This window comes from Zootoca vivipara, chromosome 10 (genome assembly GCF_963506605.1).
Source record: "Zootoca vivipara chromosome 10, rZooViv1.1, whole genome shotgun sequence".
Lineage (NCBI taxonomy): Eukaryota > Metazoa > Chordata > Lepidosauria > Squamata > Lacertidae > Zootoca > Zootoca vivipara.
Genome location: NC_083285.1, coordinates 7,885,319 through 7,900,336, shown reverse-complemented (window position 1 = coordinate 7,900,336; position 15,018 = coordinate 7,885,319). Strand labels below are relative to the sequence as shown.

At 43.3% G+C, this 15,018-nt stretch overlaps 1 protein-coding gene across 2 annotated transcripts in view; it reads left to right on the top strand.

Annotated features, from left to right (window-relative positions):
• Positions 1-14,954, top strand: part of LAMB4 (laminin subunit beta 4) — a 57,684-nt gene extending 42,730 nt beyond the window's left edge. For both annotated transcript variants that reach the window (XM_060279387.1, XM_035126481.2), the window contains 9 exons: positions 1,078-1,235; positions 2,014-2,238; positions 3,483-3,703; positions 5,115-5,211; positions 6,506-6,881; positions 9,787-9,947; positions 11,583-11,788; positions 13,977-14,180; positions 14,734-14,954. In XM_060279387.1, coding sequence (XP_060135370.1) covers positions 1,078-1,235; positions 2,014-2,238; positions 3,483-3,703; positions 5,115-5,211; positions 6,506-6,881; positions 9,787-9,947; positions 11,583-11,788; positions 13,977-14,180; positions 14,734-14,892 — 1,807 coding nt within the window. In that variant the 3' untranslated portion in view covers positions 14,893-14,954. The remainder of the gene's footprint in view (positions 1-1,077; positions 1,236-2,013; positions 2,239-3,482; positions 3,704-5,114; positions 5,212-6,505; positions 6,882-9,786; positions 9,948-11,582; positions 11,789-13,976; positions 14,181-14,733) is intronic.
• Positions 14,955-15,018: the final 64 nt, after the last annotated feature.

The following is a 15,018-nucleotide window of genomic DNA, read 5'->3' as shown; positions in this document are numbered from 1 at the left end:
CAACCAAAGACCTGGTTAAAAAGGAACGTTTTTGCCTGGTGCCTAAAGGTGTATAATGAAGGCGCCAGGGAAACTTCCCTGGGGAGAGCATTCCACAGACGGGGAGCCACTGCAGAGAAGGCCCGTTCTCGTGTTGCCACTTTCCAGACCTCTCGGGGAGGAGGCACATGAAGAAGGGCCTCAGAAGATGATCTCAGGGTCCGGGTAGGTTCATATGGAAAGAGGCGGTTCTTGGGGTATTGCGGTCCTGAGCCATTTAAGGCTTCATAGGTCAAAACCAGCACTTTGAATTGGGCCCAGAAACTAATTGGTAGCCAGTGCAGTTGGACCAGGATCAGTGTAATATGCTCAAACCGTCTTGCTCCAGTGAGCAACCTGGCCGCTGAATTCTGCACCAGCTGAAGTTTCCAAACCGTCTTCAGAGGCAGCCCTACGTATGACACGTTGCAGTAATCTAACCTTGAGGTTACCAGAGCATAGTGGTTAGGCTACCCCTGTCCAGATAGGGGCGTAGCTGAGCTACATGCTCATACATAGGCAGGGGTCCACTCCATCAGTTACGTCAGTAATGCCACAGCCACAAAACGAGGAAAGACGAACTGTTGCTGTTTTTTTTTTTTTTTATATGGAATAGAAACCCTGCATGCTACTTTCAGGTTCAGAGGCCGTATGATTCCTAGTAAGAGAGGGCTGGTTGGAATCTTACCAGATGGATGGCCACTCTGAGAAAAGAATGCTGGGCTAGGTGTGCCCTTCGGCAAAATCCAAAAGACCTCTCTCTCCTTACGTTCTTGTGTCCTCTGATGTTTGAAATAGGTTTATAAGAACGTAAGAAGGGCTTGCCAGACCAAGCCAAGGGGCCATGTAGTCCAACATCCTGTTTTCACCGTGGCCAACCAGATGCCCGTGGGAAATCCGCAAGCAGGATTTGAGCACAAGGGAACTCTCCTCTCCTGTGGTTTCCAGCAACTGGTATTCAGAAGCATTGCTGCCTCCAACCTTGGAAGAAGATCATAGCCATCATGACGAGGAGCCTTCAATAGCCTTATTCTCCATATTCACTGTTCTTTTTGGCAGATGTGTAGATGGTTATTATGGAAACCCTCTCAAAGGAGAGCCATGTCGTCCATGCATGTGCCCAGATTCTCCAACAAGCAGTAGGTACTTTGCCCATTCCTGTTACCAAGATCCTTGGACTTTGCTATTAGTCTGCAACTGCCTTGTGGGCTATTCAGGTAGGGAACATGACATATTTTATGAGTTTCACGATTTCTGTTTTATGTTATCACAGACTGGGGAAAATCTCAATCCATTCTAACTTTGTCTATTCGTCTGTATCCCTTTCTTTAAAAAAAGTTTGTGTTGTGGGATATAGGGTAGGAGGACATGGTTTGGCCCAAACTCCCAAAATATACAGGCCAAATGGGGAGGCGTGGTGGACCGCAGGCTAAAGGTTCCCAAGTACTGATGCAGGAACTAAACAGATGCAGTATTCGGTGAAGTTTCTAGGTTTGGGGGCAGTGACATTTAAGATTGCAGTCCTATATTATTCTTGCTGAACTCACTTCTGAGTTCAGCATAGGAATGCATGGTTAAATTCCTTCCAGGTATGGTAGTGGAGAAACCATTTTTAAGAGTTTGAGAAACACTAGCACAACTATTTCCAAATATTTATTATTTGTGTGTGTGTGTTTGCTTTATTTTAACAAAATTTAATATACCGCTTGATTGTTTTAAAAAAAAACCTCTAAGCAATTTACAACAATAGAAAACAAAATATTGTTTTTTAAAAAATTCAAAAGGTGATTGAAATCAACAGTCACTAAACAATAAAACACATGTAACTTCTATATATCTGGATAGAACTAACCTATATTTATTTATCTATTTAACTATTAACAATTAGGGTTCTTTATAATTATATTATGGAATCTGCTGGTGTAATGTTATTTCTGGAAAGGTGAGCCATGTCTGACTGTCACCAGCAATTGTGTGTGAATTTTGGTTTGTTAGGTGATCGGTGTGATGAATGCCCCGGTGGGTTCTACAGGAATCCAAATGCAGTAGCCAGCCAGTGCCTGCCATGCTCCTGTAATAATAATATCGATGTGGCAGATCCAGACTCCTGCAACAAAGACACTGGGGAGTGTTTGAAATGCTTGCACAACACCCATGGACCAAACTGCGAGTTCTGTAAACCGGGTTACTTTGGATCAGCCCTCCTTCAAAACTGTAGAAGTAAGCAAACAACTTTTATAGATTACAAGTCAAGGACTGAGCACATAAAGGAAAATAAAATAGGTGTGGCTAGAATAAATTATGCACGTTAATGAAATCATAATGGATTCTCCTTAGTAACATGATTTATTCTGGCTACAATATTATTGCATAAGGTGGAATGTTTGGGAGTAGAGCAATAGATGGCAAGGTGAAAGAAGTTTACACAGTTGGCTAAAGGTGTTCTAGGACCAATGCTAATAGGGAGAGTCAAAAGGCATGTACAGAGAATTCAGTTTTGAAGGTACCTGGTTTACACATGCACCTGTGAGCTTAAGACACCTACTCTGAAGTGACATTGCAGGATAGGCACTTTCATGGCAGTTTCTAATATAGTTCACAGAATTGTAGAGTTGGAAGGGACCCCCAAGGGTCATCTAGTCCAACCCCCCATAATGCATGAATTCTGACTATAGCCATCCCTGGGTGGGCTTGAGTCACCAACTTTCTGGTTAATAGCCAGATGCACTGGTCCACTGTGCCATGGGAACAAATTTGTCTGCTATGGAGGGAGCACTATTCCAACGGAAGTGACAGATATATAAGAAATGCAGGACAGGAAGACTCAGAGATGAAGCCTGTTGACCTGGTTCATGCCTAGTTGACAGACTGGATAGTGATGACAACAAAGAACACAGAGGGCACTCTAGGAAATAAAGTTTCAGAGAATTTCAGTCTTGGACATATTGCATCTGAGGTGGTAATGAGACACCCAAGGGTAAATGTTTGAGATGCAGGTGTAGATTTAGGGCTGAGCGGAGGGGAAGGGGTTTTGGTCAAGGACAGAAGATGCAGGAGTGCCATTCTGAGGCGTGAAGAGAAAACAGCAGAGGGACCAAAAACTGAACCCCAAGGAACTCCCCTAGAAGGGGATGAAAGCGGAGGGGAACTTGTCCCTGATGGAAGTAAAGAACAAAGAACTAGACAGACAAGAAGAGAACAAGCTGAGAACAGAGTTGCAGATAAATTGATGTTTACAACCTAAGGCAGGCATCCCCAAACTGCGGCCCTCCAGATGTTTTGGCCTACAACTCCCATGATCCCTAGCTAACAGGACCAGTGGTCGGGGAAGATGGGAATTGTAGTCCAAAACATCTGGAGGGCCGAAGTTTGGGGATGCCTGACCTAAGGTAACTTAAATTCCTAGTAGAACATTGCTTTAAAAAAAAGAGGATTATTTCCATAACTAACTGTTATCTTTACAGAATGTAACTGCAACCCTTTGGGTGTGGACCCAATGAAATGCCCATCTGGAAACGGCTTCTGCATGTGTGATCAGATGACGGGAATATGCCCTTGCTTGCCTCACGTGGTGGGCGCCAAGTGTGACCAGTGTGCTGCTGGCTACTGGAACATGATCCAGGGATCTGGGTGTCGCATCTGTGACTGCAATCCAAGACATTCCCAGAACAACTTGTGTGATCAGGCAAGGCTATTGAGCTGATTCTCCATTCATAAATTATAATGTCGCTAAATTTTAATGTCTGTCTTAAGGATTTCCTCTTACCCGCTGTTTCTCAAACAGTGGGCCAGGACCCACGGCCAACTTTCAGGTGAGCCTCAATGTCTCAGCCTGCCCAATGCTTCTTTCCGTGACTGTCCCTTTGATTGCTTTAAGTTGCACGTTGACCACATTCCTACGGCAAACAGAGGCCAGCTACATACCAGTGTCTCAGGATGTGTTTACTGTGCGCTCACTGCATTTCCAGTCCTGGGATTTTAATCTGTGATCACAAGGTTATGCAAATATTGTGTGTATCCTGTCATAACAAAATACTACTGTTTGATGTGTCTCAAACTACCTTCACACCAATTAAACAATGGGTAGGCAAACTAAGGCCCGTGGGCCGGATCAGGCCCAATTGCCTTCTGGATCCAGCCCGCAAACAGTCTGGGAATCGCCGATCGCCAGTGTTCTTTCCCTCTCCCTCCCTCCCCTTCACACGGCAGCAGCGGCGCCTTCTCCCTCCCTCCTCTTGGCTTCTCCCTGCCCTGCCTAGAGGAGGAAGGGGGCTGGGCTTTGTTGGTGCCAGCAGCAGCAGCACTCGAGCGGCCGACATTTTAAGCAGTCCCTCTCTTAAGCCCTTTCGCGCACTGCTCATCGTCCCGCCGCTGCCAGCCCCTGCCACTCGCAAGACACAGGTAAGCAGCCACCGGGGCTCGTGGTGCTCTTGCATCATTTTTTTCCTTTTTTCAAAATATAGTCCGGCCCCCCACAAGGTCTGATGGGTAGTGGACCGGCCCCCTGCTGGAAAAGTTTGCTGACCCCTGAATTAAGCAGTTCCTAATTTGCTGAACACCTTTTGCATAGGGTAATGACACCCCTCGCTTGTCAACGCTCCCTTGGTGTGTACACATATGGAAACTAATGAAGCAGTGCTGATGCGAATGGCTGGGGGGGAAACAGCTATGGACTGCACTGTGGGCAAAAACAACCTTATTCTGTATGCAACACTAACGTCTCACGTCATATGTATGTAACTGATATATAGAAAAGACTTTGCAACCTGAGAAAAGAAACAATGCACATACTTTTGTAAACAGAGAAAATCTTTAATAATTTTTAAAAACCTGCCCTTTAAGACAGTAATCTGAAAACACACACATTCTGAAAAGAAACTATTCTTGCTTTGTTGATGGAAATGCAAAAATAAGAGCAAGTTTTCAGGGTTTTTTTCAGAGCAAGAGATCAGAAAAAACCCCTGAAAAGTAGCACTTGCATACATATGAGTTAGCAGTTTAACTAGCATAGAGAAAACAATAAATAAATAAAAATAAATTGCAAAGAAGGCAGTGAGTCAGTTAAGCCCGTTTCTCACTGTAGACTCTTTTTGCAGCTCACAGGTCAATGTCCATGTAAAGAGGGCTACACTGGAACACGTTGTGACACATGTGATGAAAATTATTTTGGTGATTCTCAAATCCATTGTTTTTGTAAGTACTGTAGTAGTAGTAGTAGTAGTAGTATGTAGCAGAAATCCTAACATTCTTTTAATTGAAAACAGAATATTTGTACCCCTCAGATTTGAACAATCATTGCATTGTTTTAGATATTTATAGATGTCTTTATTTTATTTTTAATTGTATTGTTTAGTTGCTTTGATGTTTGCCTCCTTGGGCTCCTTTGGGAGGAAGTGTGAGAGATAAATTATCATCATTATTAATGTCCAGCCGCTCTTTTGGGGGGCAAGCAAATGAGTGGATTGTAATACAAGCTGCAGATGAAATTGATTATCTCAGTTCCTTCCAGTCTTGCTTCCACGTAGGGAATGGTCTCAGGGAACCTTCAGACTGGAGTACTGTAATGCACTCCAGAAGGGACTGTCCATGAAAACCATTCAGAAATGACAACCAGTACAACATGCTTATACGTGCTATGTAATTTTATTCCATCATGCTAGTTTTGTGTGATCTATAGTGGTGGACCTCTAAGGCCTTAAACAGCTTGGGACCTGGATACATTAAGGACTTCTTTCTTCCATATATTGGTTTAAAAACCTAATTATTTATTTGCTAGTTTACTCTGATTTTTAAATAATTATTCTGATGACTATTTTAGAATTTGTATTGTTCTTTTAGGGTTTTTTATGTTAATACTTTGACTTTCTGATTGAGTTTAGCTCTAGAGGTTGCTGTGTATTGTTATATTGTCAGATTTTGATGAGTAAGCTGCCCTGAGTTTCCTCTAAAAATTAGGCAGGATATGCTAAATAAATAAATGACCTTATTCTGTTTCTATCCTCTTTCTCTAACATATAACTTAAACATTTCAATTGCGGGTATTTATTTTAAGGTCTGGATGAAATTGTTTTATTGTGTATTTTAATTATGCATGTTTACCTTGGATCCTGAATGCCTTGGTACTCGGATGTTTTGGCTCCTGAACACCGCAAACCCAGAAGTGAGTTTTCCATTTCGCGAACGTTCTTTGGAACCCAAACATCCAACGGGGCTTCTGATTGGCTGCAGGAGCTTCCTGCAGCCAATCAGAAGCCATGCCTTGGTTTCCAAACATTTTGGAAGTCGAACGGACTTCCGGAATGAATTCCATTCAACTTCCAAGGTATGACTCTATATTTTTTGTGTAGTCTGTTCTGCATGCTTAGAAACCATATTGGGAATTAAGGGAAATAAATGTATTGTAATTGTAATTATAATTATAATTGTAATAACTTCATTAGTCAATTATGAGCTATTATAACATATTGCGCTTCCCCCCCCCCCCCAGCATGTAAGTGTAGCAAGGATGGGACTCTGACACCCGCGTGTGATAAAGACACTGGAGCTTGCAACTGCCGTGTTGGGGTCACCGGAAGATTCTGCGACCAGTGTGCTCGGGGCTACAACCAGGAATTTCCTTCCTGCCGCCGCTGCCACATTTGTTTTGATCAGTGGGATAACACCATTACTTCCCTGTCTCAGAAAATCCAAAAATTAATGAGGTTTGCCGCAACGCTGGGAGATAAGAGACAGACAATGCCTGGCTGTGATGTTGACCTCAAAGGCCATGAAGATACAATTTATGAAATAGAAAGAATCCTTAAAAGCCCCACCCTGTTGCCAGAGGTGCTGTTGAGCATGAAGAAGGAACATGACTACATTCGGTGAGACGGGGTTCCTTAGACAGGAGTTGCTCATTAGTTCATCATTTAACAGATATTTCTTTAAGCATGGTCTCAGATCTCAGGCTGGGGAGAAGCTACTGAAAGCTTGGGGTCCAAATCCAGCTCCCTAAAATGCTGCACATCTTGTTCCTCCTCCAAAAATACTCAGTTCAGCTGCTTTCACCCATGCTGAGGCATAAAAGGGGCTTCTTAATCCACCCATCCTGTAGCATGAACAATAACAAAAGCTCCAGCAGGGTCTTTTGCCTGCCTTTTTACAGCAGTTGCTCATTCATTTCAAAAGCTAAGGTACAGGGAAATGGGAATGAGCAACTGAGGGACCTAGAGGAAGAACTCTGCCAAAGTTTCTCTTTTGACCAGGCCTCAGCACCCAGGGGTGGTGCTGTGGTCTAAATCACTGAGCCTCTTGAGCTTGCCGATCAGAAGGTCGGCGGTTCGAATCCCCGCAACAGGGTGAGCTCCCGTTGCTCGGTCCCAGCTCCTGACAGCCTAGCAGTTCGAAAGCATGCCAAAAAGTGCAAGTAGATAAATAGGTACCACTCCAGCGGGAAGGTAAACAGCATTTCCATGCGCTACTCTGGTTTCGGTGTTCCGTTGTGCCAGAAGCAGCTTAGTCATGCTGGCCACATGACCCGGAAACACTGTCTGCAGACAAACACCGGCTCCCTTGGCCTGTAAAGCGAGATGAGCGCCGCAACCCCAGAGTCATTTGCGACTGGATTTAACTGTCAGGGGTCCTTTACCTTTACATCACCCAGTATGGTAGGCTAAAATGATAGGCCCCAAAAGGCCCACTACAGCTGACAGTCGCCTTTCTTTACATTAAAAAAAACTTCTTTGCTGGCCCAGTGCTCTGACGAAAGCACTGGGCAAAGCAGCCGCAGCACCTGCCATCATCTTTATTTCCCCAGAATGCATCTGGGCCTTGACATGAAGCTAAGCATCTGCAGACCTGATAACTAATAACTTCAGGTGACCTTTTTCAGGGTCAATTTTGTTTTTTCACGTTCATTCTAACGGGGGTAGGACTGACCCAAAAGCCAGAAGAGTAAGATAAATAAAACCATTATTTTTCACAAAATGAAGGAGAGATGCCCCAGAAATACCAATTCATTTGTGGTCTACCTGGAACACTGAATGGTAGGAGACTGACACAAAAGTTTTATGGGGTTCCCCCACCCCCACCAGGTGCTGCTTTTAACTCCACCTGTCAACAGAGGATGTCACACTTCCAGAAAGAGACCTATAAATATTTGGGGCTTGCCTCCAATCTTAGGGCAGCTGTGGTGCCACAAACTGGCATTTTCTTTACGTTTAGCATGCGCTGCCTTTCCAACTGATGCTATGAATTTTCTTAGTCTGGGACACATCACTTGTAAATATTGCCAAAGTGAATTAGACAGCTATTGCTAAATTGAATGTGCAGTAGGGATAAAGGAAGAACCCGATTCATTTTTTTTGCATTTAAAGCTGAATCGGTCAAATTTGCAATTCCCAAAACAATACTAGAAACTGAAACACCGCCATCCTTTGAAATTTGCGCTTTCCTGAATTTTGCGGTGCAGTTCTCAAACCAGAGTTAACAAAAATACATATATTAGGGGGAATTGTGCCTAAACATGAATATATTCATGAAAATAACATGCATGCGCTATATTAGGTGAAATTGCTCAACAAATTTGCACATCTGTCAAAACTGCATACAAGGATGTGCATATTAGGAGAAGTTAACACTAAAATGCTGAAGAATTTTCACGAGGATTTATTTCTAAATCGCAGATTGCTGCGGAAATGTAGAGAGCTGAATTTAAGATAAATGAGAGGATAAGATAAATGAGAAATTGAGAAGACAGAAACTGACAGATGCTTCCATCCCTAATGTAATACCCATGTCAATGTAGATATTTAATCTGCCAAATACAGAAAGTACAAAAAAGAATGTCACTCCTCAAAACAAGCTAAAGTGATGTGCATCTGGATTCAACAACAGAAAATTTAGAATTTAGGAGTTTGAAGGGAGCTTAGAAGCCATCTACCATGTTTCTCACATTTTAAGACGTGCCTATAAAATAAGCCATGGCACGATTTTCTCAAGGCAATAAAATATAAGGCATCCCCCCAAAATAAGACATGCTGGGGTACCGGTACTATACCGTGCTGGGAGCAGGTCCAGATGGCACTTCCGTAAGGAACAGGAAAAGGAAGATGCCTGTCCTTGCCAGAAGCGTGGAGCTCAGACGGAGCGGGAGCCGGCAGAAGCTACAGCATGCCCTGTGCCGAGCCCCGACCCAGCAGGACCCTGCGTGACCCGCAGCTCGCACCGTGCCAAGTCCTGACCCAGCGGGACCCGGCAAGGGCAGCAGCGCGCCCCGCACCGCTCCCCAACTGAGCGGGAGCCAACAAAGGCAGCAGCGCGCACTTTGCCAAGCTCCAACCCGGCGGTGGGACCCAGCAAGAGCCGCAGTGTGCACCGCTTGGAGCCCCGACCCGGCGGGACCCAGCAGCTTGCCCTGCTGAAGCGCCAACAAAGCGCCCAGCAGCGCAGCAGCAGCCAGTTCCGGGCGCCAAGCCGCAGCAGGAAGAGGAGGTAATTTTTTAAAAATAAGACACCCCCGAAAATAAGCCATAGGCTTATTTTCTTGAGTAAAATAAATATAAGACGGTGTCTTAAAATGTGAGAAACACGGTATTGCAGCTCCCTCCCTGCTCAAAGCAAGAATTCTGTCCAAAAACTGTTGGGTTCAAGATGCTGTGACTTCCCAGGAATATTGTCAAGATTAGTAAAAGCCTATTAGTGTACTAGGTTAGGATGCTACATTTAGGCAAAATGTGGTTCTTAACCCTAAGTCTTAGGTGGCTGCTGATCTGCTGTTGTTCTTTTTAGACAAAAGGTTTCGCAAATGCATCGGCAACCTGACTTTCTGGATCAGTTCCCTGACCTCAACAGTATGATAGAAGGCATTAGGAAAGATGCTGACCATCTGTCTGAAACCCTGCAAAAGAGGTCTGAGCTGCACCAAAGGAATAATTACATGCACCTCCAAGGTAGGAAGGCCAATAATTAATCTTTATAACATGGGGGGGGGGGGACACACACATCACCACAACCCCTTGTAGTGCAGAGGTTTCAGACCTTCAGAATTTATATTTAAATTGAAACACTTAATTTATCAAGGTGAAAACTCGTTTACTAGTCCTCTTGAGCAGCTTAAATGTCCCATAGCGATATAGTTTCAGTCATTCCAAATTTAACGAAGTTGCAAGCTAAATCTGAGAAGTCCCCATTTCCTCTGCCTGGGTCCTGTGATCCCAGGAATGCTCAGACCCCTCTGCAGCTCATTTTTATTTTATTTTATTAGTGTGGATGTTAATTGCACTCATGGAATTAATGTCAATCCAGTTTAGTCCTTTGCAAACCCGTTTAACTGAGGAGCAAAGGAGCAGCCGTGCAATTCAGTCATGTGCATAATTGCTTACAAGTAGGACCCACTGTGTTGAGTGTGGGTTCCTCACACTGGACTGCAGCCTTCATTGCAAGTGAATTTCTTTGAAAGCAAAAGAGGTCAGCAGCTCTGGGTGTAATCCACTTGACCGCAACTGGAATTGCGGGTGCGGGTGGGAAACCCATGTAAGCTTCAGTTTCCCCTGAAGAGTTTTGGTCGAAAGCAAATAAGAGTCTCAGATTATTCTGTCATTCCCACTGTGAGTGCGGCACCAGGCATGGATGCAAATACTGCTCTGTGTTTCTAAATGCATCTACTTTAAATGCATCACTTGAAGTTGTGTGTGCATGGCTGTGTACACCAGGGGTCAGCAAACATTTTCAGCAGTCCACTGTCCCTCAGACCTTGTGGGGGGCCCGGACTATATTTTGGAAAAAAAATATGAACGAATTCCTATGCCCCACAAATAACCCAGAGATGCATTTTAAATAAAAAGACACATTCTACTCATGTAAAAACACCAGGCAGGCCCCACAAATAACCCAGAGATGCATTTTAAATTAAAGGACACATCCTACTCATGTAAATACATGCTGATTCCCGGACCGTCCGCGGGCCAGATTTAGAAGGTGATTGGACCGCATTCGGCCTTAGTTTGGGGACCCCTGGTGTACACACTCCTGTTTTCTTTGCATCCACCACCAGTTTCGGAAGGAGTGTACACAATCCACATCTATCCTGTCTTTTTTATTGAAATATTATGTTTTGATGCATTCTTCTCTGAATTGTTTGGGGGAGGGGAGCATGTCCTAGCTATTTTTAAGCAGATAAAGTGTACAAAAGCATATGTGTGTGTTTCGCTCTCAATGGCTATTGTAAAACCCATTTTTTGTCAGAACCGCGGTGCAAGGGAAAGTGGATTAACTCTTTCCTCCTCCTGCCACAGTATTGGGAAAATTCTCTCTCTGAAGCTGCTATTACCCCAGGAGTAAGAATTTCCATGAGTGCCAGAGGAAACTTCTCTCCCAGGGCTGATAGCAGCTCTGGGCTGGGGGTGATTTTCATCAATCCTGTGATAGAGGAGGAAAGGGTTTAAACTCCCTCCTCACATACCATGATCCTGGCCACAGTTACTACCTTCAGTGGGATCTCAAAGAGGAGAACCCATTTATTTCAGTGGGTCCAATCTTCAATATATCAAGTGAAACAAAGCAAGTAACATTGTCATTTGATTCAGATTCCCTCAACAAAATAAATAACTATTACCAAATAATGTTGTCGGCTGGAGAAAGAATCAGTGGCTCAAATTCTGTCCTAACACACGGAGGAAAAACCAGGAATGATACATTTCACATGTTAGATGATCTAGTTTCAAAACAAAGTGCTGCATTGGGGCAGCTGAAGTTGTTCAACACTTCAGATATTCAACATCTAAATGAAAAGGTAAGTATTAGTTCCTTGCAGAAAGTATAACTTTACTGTACAGAATGAATAATTCCACCATCACAGCATGGCTGGCAAGACATCATATGTATTTGTTTTATTGTGTAAATTGCCCTGAAAAAAATATGTTCTTAGCCAGTTTGGAAGGCTTTGACCGGATAAAGAGGGGCATAAATTGTGAAAACAAATAAAGCCAACCTGTAAAACACAGCAGCAGAACTCTGCATTTTTGCTTGAAAGTGAGCCCCATTAAAACCCCAACAAGTCATTTGTTGTTGTTGTTGTTGTTGTTGTTGTTGTTTAGTCGTTTAGTCGTGTCCGACTCTTCGTGACCCCATGGACCATAGCACGCCAGGCACTCCTGTCTTCCACTGCCTCCTGCAGTTTGGTCAAACTCATGTTTGTAGCTTCAAGAACACTGTCCAACCATCTCGTCCTCTGTCGTCCCCTTCTCCTTGTACCCTCCATCTTTCCCAACATCAGGGTCTTCTCCAGGGAGTCTTCTCTTCTCATGAGGTGGCCAGTTTTGTAGTCTCAGCTTCAGGATCTGTCCTTCCAGTGAGCACTCGGGGGTGATTTCCTTCAGAATGGATAGGTTTGATCTTCTTGCAGTCCATGGGACTCTCAAGAGTTTCCTCCAGCACCAAAATTCAAAAGCATCAATTCTTTGGCGATCAGCCTTCTTTATGGTCCAGCTTTCTTTATGGTCCAGCTCTCACTTCCATACATCAGTACTGGGAAAACCATAGCTTTAACTATACGGACCTTTTTTTGGCAAGGTGATGTCTCTGCTTTTTAAGATGTTGTCTAGGTTTGTCATTGCTTTTCTCCCAAGAAGCATGCAGATGACACAACCTTGATGGCAGAAAGTGAGGAGGAATTAAAGAACCTTTTAATGAGGGTGAAAGAGGAGGGCGCAAAATATGGTCTGAAGCTCAACATCAAAAAAACTAAGATCATGGCCACTGGTCCCATCACCTCCTGGGAAATAGAAGGGGAAGAAATGGAGGCAGTGAGAGATTTTACTTTCCTGGGCTCCTTGATCACTGCAGATGGTGACAGCAGTCACGAAATTAAAAGACGCCTGCTTCTTGGGAGAAAAGCAATGACAAACCAACAAGTCATATTCTGTAGTAAATGTGGTTCATATTGAAATGTATAAATAACATGCTTCTCCACAGTTTCTCCTGGGATGCTGTGGCATGAATGCATGTCTGGTGTGAACAGGGTTTAATGTCTGCAAGTGAAGAAAATGCTTTTATCACTGTGTCCAGTGTTCTGGAGTGCCATAGAAACTTTTTAAAGGGTTTATCATTGGAAACATTAGTAATGCTATCCTTAGAGACTTTGGGAGGAATTCAACATCACAATCGTCCCATTGTTTTGTCAGTGCAAGGATTTCTCCTGACCCTCCAGAGCAGACTGGGAAGAAGTGTGGGGAGCACACAGTGGGGAGAAGGGGAAAGGGAAAGCCCTGTTGCACTGGCTTCCGCTAGCATGCTAGGTTAGTTGAATCCGGGCCTATAGGTTGTATCCAACACTCATCCTAGAACGATTGAAATGAACGGTCGTAAGTTAGTCATGTCTGTTAACTTCAATGGGTCTACAATGGGTACATGGCTGGGTATTTACCACCATACAGCTTCTGCTGCAGGGGAAACTTGGTTGTGTTCTGAAGTGTGTTCTCGGGGCCAAGTTAAATGTGACACTTCTTCTCTTTTCTTTTGCAAAATGCAGCTGCACAGCAAATCTCAATTCACATTAGATTACAATGAGGCACAACAAGGCTAGTTAGTACATTGTGCACACCCTGAAAGTCGTTGAGCTTTTTTCTACAAAAATGCAATTTTTGTTGTTGACTTGCCTAAGATCCAGGACAAAGCACTACCTTGCGGAAGTTCCTGCCCAGGCGTCAATTCCGCCTTTGAAGTTCCGGGAAAATTCTGACATACGGCAGCCCTACCTAATCTGTATCTCAGGTTGCTTTGCAAATCAATGGGGGAGGGTTCTCTCAAGGTAGAAAGTTTTTGAAAAACCATTAATTTAAAAGAAGGCTTCATATTTCACCTTTCTGAGGCAGATGAATAGCATACAAATGTAATGTTTTCAAGTTCTCTTCTAGCACATTTCATTGTATTAGAAATGTGTATTATTGCTTCCTTCAATCAGTACATTTGTTTCGATGCAGATATGTGGGTTGCCAGGAAGCTTTCCTTGCGGTGTATCAGATTGTGGTGGGGCTTTATGCCGAGATAGCCAGGGAAACAGACATTGTGGTGGCCCAAACTGTGATGGAGCACTCCCTCTTTCTACAAAAGCTTTCAGAGAAGGACGTCAGACAGTCCTGTTGTTAAAGAACTTGACCAACCAAATGCAAGGATCTGAAGATAAGGTACTGCATGTAACAGCAGTCTTGTGTGTTTCAATGTAAACTTATTGAACATAGCACATTTGAGCTATGAAAGGGTTTTACAAAATTCTATTTTTTCCAAGATATGCCAGTATCTCACTATATCTACAGTATTGAAATGTAGGTTTTTGTATGACTTACATTTTTGTTTTGCTATCTTATTATGACTCTGTTTTTGTAGTGTTTGTTAGAAATGCACCCCTGTTTCTTTGTTGTAAGCTGCTTTTGAGCATGATTGTTTTTTGTGAGAAAATAGCATACAAATAAAATGAATGAATGAACAAATGAACGATCCAACCCTTAGGCTCCTTAAGTATGGCTTAGAGAGTTCCAGATTCAGATGGGCCCAGAAGTTACAAAAACAAATGGCTTATTACACCCAGTGAACTGCCCCTGGAGCCATCTTATCAGTTAGGGATGTGAGATGTAGAAACAGGTTTGGGAAATATGAATTTGCTTTGTCAGGGAAAGTTAAACTTAAAAGAGATCAGTTCATTATTTAAATATCTGTCTATATATCTATCCACACTCACAGATTGAAAGCATAAGGAAAATGACAGAGGATACCATAAAGAAAGCCTTGCTGATGGACGAAGAGCTGGAGAAAAATAAAGATCAAATAGAAAGGGAAGGAGAAAGCATCAAAGAGCTCATCAAGAGAATGAAGAACTTTCTCTTAGGCAAGTATGCTTGAAACCCATTTTTTGATCCACCTGTCTTAGATATATCTGTATATTCATATTATATAATAGACCAAGGGTGTTGGGACTTAAACAGTTATTTCTCCACTTTTCCAAGAGGAGAGTGCCCCACCAGAAGA